This window comes from Perca fluviatilis, chromosome 20 (genome assembly GCF_010015445.1).
Source record: "Perca fluviatilis chromosome 20, GENO_Pfluv_1.0, whole genome shotgun sequence".
In the NCBI taxonomy this organism is placed as follows: Eukaryota; Metazoa; Chordata; class Actinopteri; order Perciformes; family Percidae; genus Perca; species Perca fluviatilis.
Window position 1 is genome coordinate 8,179,993 of NC_053131.1, and position 14,827 is coordinate 8,194,819.

Here is a 14,827-nt window from a genome sequence, read left to right on the forward strand (position 1 = left end):
AACTTGGACATATGTATAGTTAACTGTAGGCTACACTTGAGCAATGATTTGTTTTTTTTCCCTCCCCCAGCTAGAATTTGTTCATATTTGTGGAAAGTCAAACAGGAACAGAGTCACCCTCTCGGTTTCCGTCTGTACTGACGCCTGAAATAATGTTGATACTGAAGAAGTCAAATGGGATGATTGTGAGATAATCATCAATTTATATTATATATTTATCTAATATGTACATATTTCTTACCAGATTTATAGACTTGTATCTGCAACCAACATGACACAAAGTACTGTCACTGGAAAGAGCATGTTGCTCTGATTCCAGCAGGATGAGTACCATGTTTTTTTATGTTCTTATGTTTGATTCAGTTGGCACAAAATGTGTCCATTGGGTGCTAACAGAAAAACTCAACGTACAGCAGGAAATGCCTCTTAAGAGACACGGAGAGCGTCAGTAATGCTGTTTAACCGCACATTGGGTGAGTTTACCATCTGCTCTTCTGTGCCTGCGGTGACTTCATGTCTGCCAGTAACCTCAGCCTCTAGCTCGATGCCGACGGCCCTCTGAGACCAATGACAAGTGTTGAGGCAGGCGCTTGACCAACTGATGAGGGAGGACGATGCCAATAAGCAATACCTTCTGCTGTCTGGAGGGGAAATGTTAGCAAGTTTTAGCTTTAAGCCTGGAGACGGCTGAGGAGCTGCTCGCACAAAAGCAGATGTAACTATCGTTGAAAGGCATTCCTGAATTTTTTATTTTTATTCAGAGTCTATATATGTCAGGCAGGATTTGAATCCTAGTTCCTCACCCTCTCTGTTTCTTCCTCTCCCCCCCCCTCAGGGTGAACACATGCCCCAACAACTGCTCAGGCCGGGGCGAGTGTCGCCTGAGGAACTCCACTGGTGCGGCGTACTGCGAATGTGAAGACAACTGGAAGGGGGCCGCCTGTGACGTCCCCTACTGCCTGGCCGAATGTGGCTACCCCGACCGAGGCCGCTGCCAGGGAAAGACCTGCATCTGCAAGACCGGATGGCAAGGTGGGCGGACACTGCAGCGGCATCACTTCTGCTGCCAGGGACGTGACCTCATTGTCTCATACAATAACCACAGTGCCATCCGTAGGCTTCAGCCAGTGTTGGGAAGGTTACTTTGGAAATGTAATAGGCTACCAATTACAAGTTACCCTATTCAAAATGTAATAGTAGTGCAACTACTTCAATTACTTCATCAAAGTAATGTTACTTATTACATTGAATTACTTTTTGATAACTTTTCTATGTTCTTAGGAATTGATATGCGATTAAATATAAACTACTCCATATGCACCAAGCAAAATATGGTGCTAAAATACGTCTTCAGTACACATTAGAAGCCCCGGTGTGTCACATCGAAGGTAGGCATGTCTTTATTTAATAGGACTGCTTGCAGTTACTGTGCGCTAACTTCGGTTCAGTTCAGGTTACTTTATTGGTAACCGTAGGTAAACTAGGTTAACAGTCTAAGAGGCAGGACATCCTTTAAACTTTGTAGACCACCACATGACATGCATACACACAAAACATCCAAACATATAAAACAGACTGATTCATACCATCGGTTGGAAACTAGATGGTAAGATGGTAAGGCTTAGACAAAGTTAGACAAAGTTATACAAACTTTAGACAAATTTGGAACACTTTACGACGTATAAAGGACAAACAACGCGGACGCCAACTCTCACTGCCAGTCGCATGCGTGCGCATGCGCCCTCAGCTCTCTCACACAAATGGCATTACTTGCACACTTGCATTGAACACTGAAGGACATTTTGCCAAATGTTGTCGCTCTAAACTTAATTTACATACCTGCAGATGATTCCTGCGGTTGGACATCGACACTTTCCATGTCGATAGCATTTTGTGCGCCGTCAAACGTTTGCATTGCACGGTTAAGTTCCGTAAATTTTTTTTTTTTAACGAGTTTTTATTCATAGCCATAGTGGCAACTCTCAAACAACTTGAGAGGCAATTTAACTGCTGCAAATTCAAACAGGAGAACCAATCGAAAGCATCAGAATAGCATCAAACTTTACTAAACGGCTGTGGCCGCAAATGGCTAAAGAAGACAGATTGTGAAAGATTGTGCACATGAAAAATATGCAAAGCAACAAAATTAATGTTATTCAACATATAGCCTAACTTTTCACAAAAAAATATTCAGATGTAACTCCCAATGTAAGCATGAACATTTGTGTAGGTAACTGTAATTTAATCATGTGTTCCCAGTTCCCTTTATTTTGTACTGACACTTGTTACTCCCCTACACTGGCTTCAGCAGACCCAATCGTGCCAAACCCTCCCCTGTGACAAAGCTTCTTAGTGGCTCGGTGTTCTCTGTGCAGCATGAACAGTGGCTCTGGTCCCACGGGTGGGGACATCCTAAATTTAGCTGCCTAGATTCCATTTTAAAATGATGAATACAGGATATTCATGGGAATGCAGTCAGTGTGCCGCCTTTCCTATTTTCAACACATTATGGAGCAGGTATGCTTTCAGCAGTAAATGAAATGAAGATTTTTTTAATGCAACACCTCTGCCAAGGCCTTGGTGTCCGTTTGATACAGAGCTGTTGGATCACAGTCAGAGTATAAAGTTATTTAGATCTGAGAACACACCATATTTAACTAGCCTGGTTCCAGATCCCTGCTTTGCCGCCCACATCTGCCACTTATTCAGTGATTCATATAGACTGAATGAATTGAAACTAAATGTTAAGTTTAGGTTAAGTGTACCACCCCCTTAGAATGGCTCAATGTGCTGTGGTACACAGCTCATATAATAAGGTAAACATTTATGAATGAATGCTTTATTTTATTATGTAAAAAATACAATAAAAACTAAAAGAACAAAAAACTAAAACAAAATATGAATTTAACCTGTCAGGAAAAGGACGAAGCAGAAGCTACCGCTTTTCCACGACTATGTAAAAAATCATCCTATATCCTATAATCATATTTATATCATATATCTTTAACTATTCTTACTATTATTTAACTAATTATATTATTTACAATTAGATAGATAGATAGATAGATAGATAGATAGATAGATAGATAGATAGATAGATAGATAGATACTTTATTCATCCTGAGGGAAACTTTAGGCATCCAGTAACTTAGACAACAACAACAAACACACATGTATCTCACATACATAAAAATCACTCACAGAAATGTAAAGAGTTAACAATTTGTGAAGTGATTACAAAGGTCTGGTATGGTCTGACCATTTGATGCAATGACCATGATAAGGTGCTATGTTAGAGTGGGTGCAATGGTGGTAGTGCAAAAGTGAACAGTGCAGGGTTTGAACAGTGCAATAGCTTATTAAATATTAACTGACTATGAAAAGACAAGAATGTAAACATAATAGAATTGCTTGACAAACAAGAAAATAAGTAATATACGTATACAATATTTAATAGGGAATAACTTATAAGAGGTAGATTATAGAATATAATAAATATATTAATAATAATATATTGTAATTTGATAATTTTTGTATCTGTGTCTAATTGTATTATCCGTGTAATATATTATTATTAAGATAAGAGCTTTCTAGCTATTTTCTTTTAACACATTCCCAGGAAAAAATACATAAAGCTTCCCAGTAAATATCCCATGCATCTGAGTGCTAAGCAGCTCCAATAAATCAGTTGGAGGTTTAGGAAAGAGACTTTATCTGTCCAGATTTTGCCTGTTTATCTGGTGATTCAGCTCAGTGCCTCTTCAGCTTTAAGCCTCCACCAGTATTATCCGAGCTCCCGCTGCCCCCACAACATCCGTCTGCTGTAACCTGATGGACTTCAGATTAACTTTTTGCAGGATCAGCCTCCTGATCTTTTCGGCGAAGTCATAAAATACTGTCTTTTTTCTTTTTTTATAAATACGGTGATGACCAGACACTACTGTATTCCTTTTTGAATCTGACCATATTGGCGTTCTAACAGCTCTTTCAGTTCTTAAACGGCTCCACTGCGCCACTCTGCACACTCCCAGACAACGGCTTCATTTAATTGTTATGTCAGCAGCTCCGTGTGCTCGCAATCTAATTACCAAGGCTGAGGGAGTTGAGGACCAGACTGGCATTTTCTTTAGCCTTTATTACCCTGTTATGGTGTGTTAGCCGAGGAATAGCACACTCGGTGTACTCGGCGCTGCCAGCTCCCAAATTAACTCATTTTCTACACAGACCAGTGCAAAAGCAGACAGATGTCGGTTTAGTCAAGCCAGCCTTGCATTTAATCTCTTTGACAGATGTGTAGCTTACAACAAATCACTTCAGTCTTTAAGGGAAGCAACGGCTGCATTTGTTTTATTTATTGAAATGCCACCAAGCTGCAACGGTAACTTGGTTTTCTAATTGTACACTTAAGAATATTAGCCACCAGGGATTTTTCTCAGCCACTGAACAAAACAAAAAGCGGAACGGGTTGTTTGACCTTCATTGTCACAATGAATCACAACCCTTCCTTTCCCGTCACGTGGCCACTTCTGCATTATTTCCATAATGATCAATGAGGAACTCCCCCCAGCGGTTAACATCCTGTTTCTGCTGTAAGATGGAGTGATAGCACTGATTGGCTGGTACATGTTTTATTCCAGGCAGGTTTTATCTGGCTCTTTCATCAGGTAGGACGGACAGACTGTATATGAACAAGACCAATAAACTCGCCCCCGAACCACATGGAAACCTGTGCGGTTCAAAAGATTGACTGGATGAGGCCCATTTTTTTTTTCTATTTCTGACTCTGCAGTTGTTAGCCAAAAAACATCTCAGAATCTTTTTCCCTTCATTGAGAAGGGAATCCGGTGTGTGCTTCCATCATTGTTCTTGTCACGTAACGGGGGAAAGCAGCTCTGGCCTGGGCCGTCTGTATTAATATCAGTTATTCCACTCAATTGAGTAAAGCCTTAAAGGTACACTGTGTAGTGTTTTATTAGCTAAAATCAGTGTCTTCATTCATAAATATGTCCTCATTGGTGTAAAATTACCTCTGCCAATCATCTGACTTATCCTCGTAAGCAAAGAATTTCTTATCTGTATTTACATTGGACGGGCAAATCCAAGGAGGCTTCCATGTCGTTCCGCCGTTTTGAAAAACTATAATCGCTGAAAGGGACATAAAGCGCTAGCCTACCTGTCTAGCTAATCCACAACGCGTTTTCGTTCAGAGCCAGACTCACGTAACTGAAACCAGCTGAAACGGAGAAGGAGATCAGCGAGGGAGGCTTGTCACCGCCCTTTAATTTAATAATGGAGGATCATACTTATGCCGAGCCACAGGAGAAGGAATCGTCGTCGCCAAAAAAAGTGAAAATTGGAAGACGTGTAGCTTCTTGGTACGTAACGGCTACTGTAGTTGCAAAACGCATTTGAAAAAGCAAGGCGCTAGAGAGATCTATTCGTTTGAATGCAAAATACAATTTCACCGCTAGATGGGAGAAATTCCTACACAGTGTCCCTTTTTAATAGTTTATTGTTTGCAGAAAAAAAGGTTAACCAAGCGGCAACGGTGCTGAAAAATGAAGCAAATGCAGAACTTCCAAAACCTGCAGTTGATTGAGTGGCCATTTAAGGCTGGCTCCAAAATGGAGTCAGTCCCCACAGACCCCTATGTTAAATGCAGAACTTTAGAAATAAACATGTTTACAGCCTGGTACTAAAAACTGTTTAAGCCTCCATAGCTAAATCCTGCCTTTGTAACAACTGTACGGGGGTTAATTATATTCAGGCTTAAAATTACGCTTAACGAAGGGCGTCCTGCTTTGAGTGACATGGGGGGTGGCGAGCGTAGACTGCAGGCTTCATTCAGCCCGCCATCGCTCCATTCCCGCGGCAGGCATTGCCAAGATGGCGGCGGTCTATGCTCCAAACACAGTCAATGTTTGATGCAACGAAATCCATTTTTCCATACACAGCGGACAAATTTGCAGTTAAAAAACTTTAGGAAACTACTTTCTAATGCTAAATTACTCCACACCTGCATAATCAGTCTGTTATATAAAGGCTTTAAAATACTTCTTTAACTTCCCTTTCACCTCTCGCTTTCATAATTCAAGAGAAATCAATAATGGATCCTTTTTTTGTTCACCTACACAGTCAATTAATGGAAAGTTTTTGTACCCTCTGCCTAGCTGCAGGACATTAAAGTAAAATAATGAAGTCTGTGAAAGTGCAATCCTCCTTTTTAATGCAAGAACCTTTTCTTGTTTTTATGCGGATTCTTTTTGTTATTTAATCTCTCAAGGCAGTCTGTTTCTATGCTCCCCTAACCGGTTGGGTCTTGTTTATCTTGTTTATCATACACAAGTGCAAAAAATATAAATCAACAGAGCTTCCTTATTCATTTAATCTCCTGTGGAGCCCTGACTCTGTGGCGTTCTTCCCTCCTCAGGTCCAGACTGCCTGGTCTCTGTGCCTGCCAACTCCTCCTTCTGGAGCCGCGAGGAGTACGCCGAGGCCGGGCTGGCCAGGGCTTCCCACAAGGCCGTGGTGGACCAGGGCATCATGTGGGTCATCGGAGGCTACGTCTTCAACGCCTCCGACTATCACATGGTCAAAGCGTAAGTACTCTCCCCTGTGAGCATCTACACTTTTTTTTAAAGGCATTTGGCTGCTCCTCTCATCCAACAGAGCTGCGAGACATGAGTCCTGCTGTTGCTACGCGACTAGGGAATGTGCTTTTGAAACGGTGTCTCTGTTGCAAAGATTTAAATATTTCTTTTTAGCTTCCATGCCAGTTATACCGAGTGCTAAAGTAATACTTAGCTGACAAGAAGTCCTTTGCCTTCTTCCTGCTGGCACGGCCTTTGAAAATCCAGAAGAAGAGGAACACTGCTCTGTGTCGGGCACAGTGAGTGAAGGATGTAATTAAAACCATCAAATTACAGGATTACCTGATGCTCCTCATCCTGAACTCCACCTAGGAAGATGGCACTTACTCCCTTGGCTCATATTTAGATTTTGTGGTTTGCAGGCAAGCCAAGGCCCTTTTTATTCCTGCTCACGGTCTCTCGTATGAGACTGCATAGGAGCATTCTGCTCTACACAATGCCTTGTGTTTGTTACCTTGACATAGTTGGATTGGACAGTAGCATCCAACTACTACTTAGTGCAACTGTTTAGCTTGTTCATGATATAGCTGCACTGTTGCAAGTTTTTCTAGAACAATGTTTTCTTAAAGAAACATACCTCCAACCTAAAGGTATTCTTACCCAATGAAGCACGTAATGAGCGGCATTTCTCTTCTTCTTTTTGATCAGTAGTTTGATGAGGTTTACGTTAGAGTCCATTAGAAGTTGGAGCTTTGATTGAGGCACATGCTGTATCCTGGCACCGTTGTAGTTCTTTTTACCACTGTCTTTGTTGTGTGACACGTTGATTTAAGAAGATAAGCGAAAACCATTAGAGCTGCACCAGCAGAAGTCCCACATGTGCAGCTCCAAGTGAGAAAGAATAGTTCTCGGAACATGCATGCATTACATGAGAAGATCGATACCGCTCCCGTGAGCAGCCAGTAAAACCTTTGAAATTCTTGCGTGTAAAACATCCCACTGCATAAGAGTTGAGGGTACATGCCAAGAGTTTAAGAAGATCAAGACCATTCTTGTATCCATTCTAGCTAACTGTTTCCCCCTGTTTGCAGTCTTTATGCTAAGCTAGCCAACCGCTTGCTGCGGACCCCAGCTTCATACTGAATAGACAGAAATGGGAGTTATTGCTAAGAGCCTTGTTGGATTTTCCATTTCAAAGTATCCTTTTTAATTTCCTACCTGTGGTTGGAGCTACTACATGTAGACCTTTAGACTCGGAAAACTGTAATCCATGTTCTAAGAAATGGTGGAGGAAGTATTCAGATCCTTTACTCAAGCAAAAGTACTAATACCGCACTGTAAAAAAAAAAATACTCTGTTGCAAGTAAAAGTCCTGCAGTGAAAATGTTACATAAGTAAAAGTATGTAAGTATCATTAGGAAAATGTACTTATACTTAAGTATTCAAAGTAAAAGTACTCAATGCAGAAACATCCTCACATTTTACAAACGATCCAAACAGTTCTGTCAATCAACTATGTGTTTAATCATCTAATCATTTCAGCTGGACTTGTAGGCTGTTATATTGTTGGGCAGTTTAATTGAATGTGTAAAGTAACTAGTAACTAAAGCTGTCCGATGAATGTAGTGGAGTAAAAAGTCCAAGATTTCTCTCTGAAATGTAGCGGAGTAGAAGTAGAAAGTGGCATGGAAAAGAAAGTACAAGTACCTCAAATTTGTAAATGTACTCCGTTACATTCCACCACTGATTCTAAGCCATATATTTAATGCTTCCCCACCTGTGCAAGAAATTGCCTCACATTATGTAATTGTTCCCCTACATCTTACTGATTTTAAAGTGGAGAAAGAAGAGGATCCAGTATAATTTATGTCCATAAAGTTAAACGTCAAGGTCTCCATTTCTAACAGAGACCCCCCCCCCCAATGGGCTCCATCGTTGTCTGGCTGAGCCTTGTTAACCTTGTCTTGTCACATTTAAGTGATCAAGGGAAAGTTGACTGATCTGCTTTTTTCATTTGACGTGTAACAACCATTGAGCACAGACAAGATCAGGACACACACAAAAATCCTCCTTGAGGAGCTTCCTTTTTCTTTTCTTTCTTTGTCCATGTGTATAATCATGTCATTAGATATAACAGACATTTTGTTAGAATAATTTACATTATCAAATAATAGACAGGACCACTGAAGTTACAGTATATCAAAGTTAATTTTTACTTGTGAACACAAGGAGGCAGTTAAAGTACTCACAGCATAAGTACAGAAGTGACCTAACGAAAAGCTCTCTACAGCCGCTTTTTATCATGCCAAGTGAAATGTAATACACTCCTGATACAGAGTTGATGTGGTCAGTTGTTATCTGGTAAGAGCCGATGTCGTCTCATCTGTCTGGTCTGGGAGGGCATGTGTGCTGCTTAGACAAGGACAGAACAGTGGCTCCCATGTTATCTTGTGAGTTCAAGCTGTGTTTTGGTTTCTTAACCATATCCACAACAGTTTAATTTAACAGAGAGAGAAAATAGTAATCCGTATAATATTATTCTATGCAAACAGTTTAATAAATAACAAGAGAAAAAGTTTTTTACTGTGGTATTAGTCATTCATCGACTAATTAGTTGTTGAGACATGAATACACCGATAAACACTTAAGATTGTCCATGTTTATTTTTTTGTTTTTATTAATATATTTATTTTTATTGCATTTCACATATAATCCCAGATGGAAGTTCATTCTGCAGTTATGCACAGCTATCTATGCCCACCCAGGCCTACCCTCCACCCTATGGTGCAGTGATGCTCAAAGCAAACACACACAAAAAAGCATATATATACCTACACATAGGGATGGGCGATATGACCTAAAATCCATATTGCGATATACATTGCAGCCTCTTGCGATAACGATATATATTGCGATATATAAATTATAATAGAACCATTTCAGACCAGGTTACATAGACCCTAAGGAAAACCAAACTAAATGTATAAAATGTTAAATGTATTTATTTATTTTTTTAAAGAGAAAGAAACATAGTATGTAGTTTTGAGAACATTTATTGTTCAAAACTGTAATTATACAACATAATGTTGCAGATGAATAAAATTCAAGTACACTAGTTGCAGAGACTTTGACAAAGAAAAAGCTTATTAAAGTATTGGGTGTCTTCTCTTTAGTGCAAACCATTCTAAAAGGCACTACACGCAAGTTTAAGTCCTTGGTTGTTAAATGCCACCCAAGATGCAGAGAACAGGACAAACTGTTGTCTGTTTAGTTAAGGAACAGACGCTGTACTGGAAATACTTTCAGTATTAGGCAAAGATGCACACATACTTTAAATAAAAACATATTTCAAACAAAGTTTCTTACCTGCAGCCTAATGTAACGCATTTGAGAACACACACACACACTATATATATATATATATATATATATATATATATATATATATATATATATATATATATATATATATATATATATAATATACATATACACATACACATACACACACACACACACACACACACACACACACACACACACAAAACAAACACAAGAGTCGGGACTTTTCCCGGTGGGCCGGTCTGATAATAGTTATACATTGCAAGTTGTTAGCAACACCATCCGGCAGCCTGGCGCCGCTGCCTGCTGGTCAAACTGTGCAGCCTCTGCTCAACCCGTACGGCAGGGGCCGTAAACGTCCCGGTAAATTTTTTGGTCCCACTCCAACGCTGCATACACGCGCACTCACGGCTGTATGTTCAGTGGGGAAGAACAACGTCTGCAAACACCGGCTGCCAAGATTCCAATCGTCCGTTATATAGTGAAAGGCTCCATGGTACGGCTCGACCACAGCTCCGTTGTAGTGGCTTAAGTCCAAATAATGGATGTTGCACCGGTCTTTTTCACTAGCTCCTTGTTTCGCTTTTTGTCATGTTTACTCAAGATGACGCGTTGCAAAAAGAAATATAGTGTGTGTGTGTGTGTGTGTGTGTGTGTGTGTGTGTGTGTGTGTGTGTGTGTGTGTATAATTGACATAGTTTGTTTGAAACTTTTAACAGTAGGTCTTATCATATTGCCATTTACACTGTAGTGCCAAACATGGCCTCAGACAAGACATGCATTGAAACATAACATATTTGCCAGTATTCCCTGAAGCTGCCCTTTCTTGCTATAAAATCTATATGCACTTGCCCTATTTTAAAAAAAGTCCTTCTTAAAGCCGTTCTGTCTTTGTCATCTCACCTTTCAGTTTTCTTTTTGCAGATATAACGTCAGTAGCAAGAGCTGGCTGACCCTTGACCCCTCTGTGCACACTGTGACGCCGCGATATGGCCACTCACTGGCTCTTCATGAGGTATGTGGAGGGGTAAATGATATCCACTGTGAACCAGGTATACATTAAGACATAATGACTCCATACTGTTCATTGCACTTTCATTATAGAACATTTTACATGCATGTGTAGCTCTCAGTGTAATGTGAAACATGCTTCGAAAGACAATAAGCAAAGAACAGACAGCAACTAAATTAAATGGATGCACTAGCAGAAATATTATAAACTCCCCATCCTTTTTATTTAGTAGTAGTGTCTGTTTGTCGTCTGGAACTAATATATAAAGCTCTGGGTTTTGATAGGCCGCAGTGAAGTGGTGAAGCAGTTTCTTCTCGGCCAGAAAGACTGTTAGGAGGCTGCTGATGGAATAATAAATTAGAGCGAGGAGGATTCAGAGGAAGACGCAGTCCGTCTGCTCTGTGGTTTGAGAGAACGGAGTCTGAGCTGTTTTGTAATACACAAATTGCATCACGATGTCTGAATGAGTCTTGTACAGTAAGTCAATCTGGGCTTGCAAGACAAATCAATTCCAGAACTGAGCAGATCAATTATGAAGCTCACAAACTGAATTACAACTACTGCTTGTAATAACAACCTCAAGGACCACGTTTTGAGTTTCTGTGTTCAACACTACAGTATCTGCAATTCCGTTGCACATATACTATCAAGTGCATGAGTACATTTTACCCATAATTAACCTCCAGACTCAGACCGTCTTCAGTAAATTTAAGTTGCGGTGGCTCACAGTCAAATTGAAGTCTAAGTGTTTCAAATAGCATAGCTAGCTAAGTGCAAAAAATAAAGTTAAGTAAAAGTAAAGTGAGATTAGGTTGAAAAGATTATGTTGCAATAGAATAACAAACTGTGGTTAATTTTTTTAAAACCCAAGGACTGAAGGAAGGTTATTGGCGCTCAAGTTGTTTTCTTTTTGGAGAATCCCTCAAGGTTTGTGCTTGTGTTTAGGTTTCATTATTGGATTTCATTAGAGTGATGGTTCATGATCACCGTTGTGTAACTGTGCTTTGTAATCTGGGCTTTGGTTCAATCATAATGAGGATACAAAGTGTATCACAGGCCTAGCCTGCTATGTACTGATGCTAAGACCCTCATCTCCACACATTTCACATTTATGTAGTTATGATATATATATATATATATATATATATATATATATATATATATATATATATATATATATATATATATATATATATATATATATATATATATATATATATATATATCTCTATCTCTATCTCTCTCTCTCTCTCTCTGCGCGAACTATCTATCTGCGATCGAATAATGCTCGGCTGTTTGTCTTTGTTTCTTCCAGGGGAGGATCTACATGTACGGAGGAAAGATCGACTCCACAGGAAACGTGTCCAGTCAGCTGTGGGTTTTCCACATCCAGAACCAGACCTGGGTCCTCCTGAGCCCCCGGGCCAAGGAGCAGTATGCTGTGGTGGGACACTCGGCGCACATTGTGCCCCCTGTCCAGGAGGGGGCCAGTCCCATCATGCTGGTTATGTTCGGACACTGTCCTCTGTACGGTTACATCAGCCAGGTGCAGGAGTACAACATCGGTAAGTGGAAGCCGCGCTGACCGGGACGAACGTGTCGTGTTCTGATAAGACTAAACCAAACCTCCACAAGTTTAGTCTTCACACCGGTCAGGTTCAGGTTGCTCTATTTGTACCTGTGGGGACATTTGTTGCGCAAGTAAAAAGTGCAGGGCACCCATGTCACACAGTTTCAGACGCTGCAGACAACATACAATGGGACAATAAATAAAACCGTTAGTGCTCCAGTGCTAATCAAGGTACTTGAATATCTGATAAATACCTATGAAAACTGTCCACCATAAAATACATTTAAAAAAAAAAAAAAAAAAAATTGTTTCTTTTCACAATGCACCTAGCCTTTAGCTGCTCCCTAACTTGATAACTTGGCCTGGGTGTTACTAAATATATCTGTTTATAACAACAGGAAATTAACACTGGCCACCAAGATCAAGTTAACGAGTTTTGGACTCGGGGAAAGTGTGTTCCTCTAATCCACCAACCCCGTTTGCAGGCAACCAAACCTAATTAAGAGGTTTAATTGTCTTCTAAAAGCCAATCTGTCTGAGGAAATGGGATGAATTAACCTGCCACTGTGGCCCATTGACATGAGTGCATGTCTCATTGGCTCACAAATGAATGGGATTTGTTATTACCATTACGTATATGATCACCAATGAAATACGATTGCAGTTTGATGTTACTTTTGTACTTGTAATGCATTTTAGGAACTGTAAACTGAGTTGAGCTCTAATTACCTCGCCAAATCCCAGTGGGGACCAAAAACGTAATCCTCCACAGAGACCTTTCTTAACCTAACTGGAGTTTCCCTTCACTTTCTTGGTGGTATTTCATTATATTATGTACAACTCCCAGAAAACTGCAGGTCCACTGCAACCCTCAGTTCTTTCAAATCAAGGCTGAAGACTTTTTGATGCCCTTTTTTTTTGGAATAATTGTTTTATTCTAGTATTTCATCTGTCTTATTCTAGTTTAGCTGTTTTTATGTTTTTAATTGCTCTTCAATGTTTTATGTAGAGCACTTTGAATAGAAATAAAGCTGCCTTGCCTCGCCTATGTTAACTAGTTTTCTGTTGCTCAGTAAAAGATGTTTTTGTGACCCCTCCAGTGAAGAACACATGGAGCATAGTGTCCACAGAAGGTGCGCTGGTCCAGGGTGGCTACGGCCACAGCAGTGTTTTCGACCCCAGCACCAGAGCCATCTACATACACGGAGGCTACAAGGCCTTCAGCGCCAACAAGTACGGCCTGGCGGGAGACCTGTACAAGTTCGACGTGGACAAGAGGAAATGGTGAGGCTTTCTATCTGGTGCAGATTCATGTCAGCAGTACTGTAAAGCAGTGTTTCTCAAACTTTTTACACCACGTACCACGTAAAATATAAGGCTCTCTAAGTACCACCATTATGGCCCACGTTAAAGGTGCCCTGCCACACGTATTTCATGACTTTGTGGTAATGTCTGATGTTCTACCATGGACTCTGTAACATTTTTTTGTGGAAAAAAATGCCTTGGTTACCTTGTTTCAAGCCATTGTAGCTTGGTATAGAAAGCCTGCAGGAAGACTCAGCTCGATTTGTGCCAGTTCTCATTAATATTCAACCAGTTAAGCTGCTTGACTCTGATTGGCTAACAGCTAGCCAATGAAGGCTGGCTATCAGCATCCTTTACCCAGCGCAACTGGACGAGCTCATGAATAGTAATGAGCTCAGGCAACACCACGTCAGACTGACCAGCTTTTGTAATTGGCCTGATTTCTCCGCCTATTTCTTTTCAGTGGCTAGAGCTGACAAAGGAGGTAGCAGTTCAGTTCATTTTAACATTCACAACATAACACAAACACATTATGGACCTAACATATTTCAAAAAATACAAGTAAAAACGGTTTTGTGTGGCAGGGCACTTTTTAAAATAGAGTAGCATAGGCTAACCGTATTCTGCTACGGACAGTTCAGGCAGGAGGGCGGTTTATTCCTAAAAACAATATTTGTTGTCGACAGCCACAGCCATGCTGAAACGTTACTTTCTCCTTCCCGCTCCAACTGAATCAAAATTTGAGGTAACTCGGGTCTCCTGACAGTTTTGCATCATTTACTGCTAGCAGGTGCTGTGGAGGCTTCTCCGCTGCTGCTTAAGTAGCGACTAGCGCTTGTGCTCGTCCACTTCAGTTTCAAAGTTCTGCTCGAGGTATTCTCCTCCTCATCATCACTTCTCTTCCTTGTAGTTCCTGTTTGGAGCCACGATTGCAGTGTTTTTGAACAGTTCATTTTACCTCTGCTTACTATCTTGCCATCACATCTAATGATTATGTATGAACGTAAC

The 14,827-nt window shown here is 40.5% G+C and overlaps 1 protein-coding gene across 1 annotated transcript in view; it reads left to right on the top strand.

Annotated features, from left to right (window-relative positions):
• The window catches only part of atrn (attractin), a 179,053-nt gene that overhangs the window by 24,053 nt on the left and 140,173 nt on the right, over nucleotides 1–14,827 (top strand). Inside the window, exons 5-9 of the mRNA XM_039785823.1 lie at nucleotides 836–1,032; nucleotides 6,431–6,599; nucleotides 10,857–10,947; nucleotides 12,260–12,509; nucleotides 13,615–13,798. Coding sequence (XP_039641757.1) covers nucleotides 836–1,032; nucleotides 6,431–6,599; nucleotides 10,857–10,947; nucleotides 12,260–12,509; nucleotides 13,615–13,798 — 891 coding nt within the window. The remainder of the gene's footprint in view (nucleotides 1–835; nucleotides 1,033–6,430; nucleotides 6,600–10,856; nucleotides 10,948–12,259; nucleotides 12,510–13,614; nucleotides 13,799–14,827) is intronic.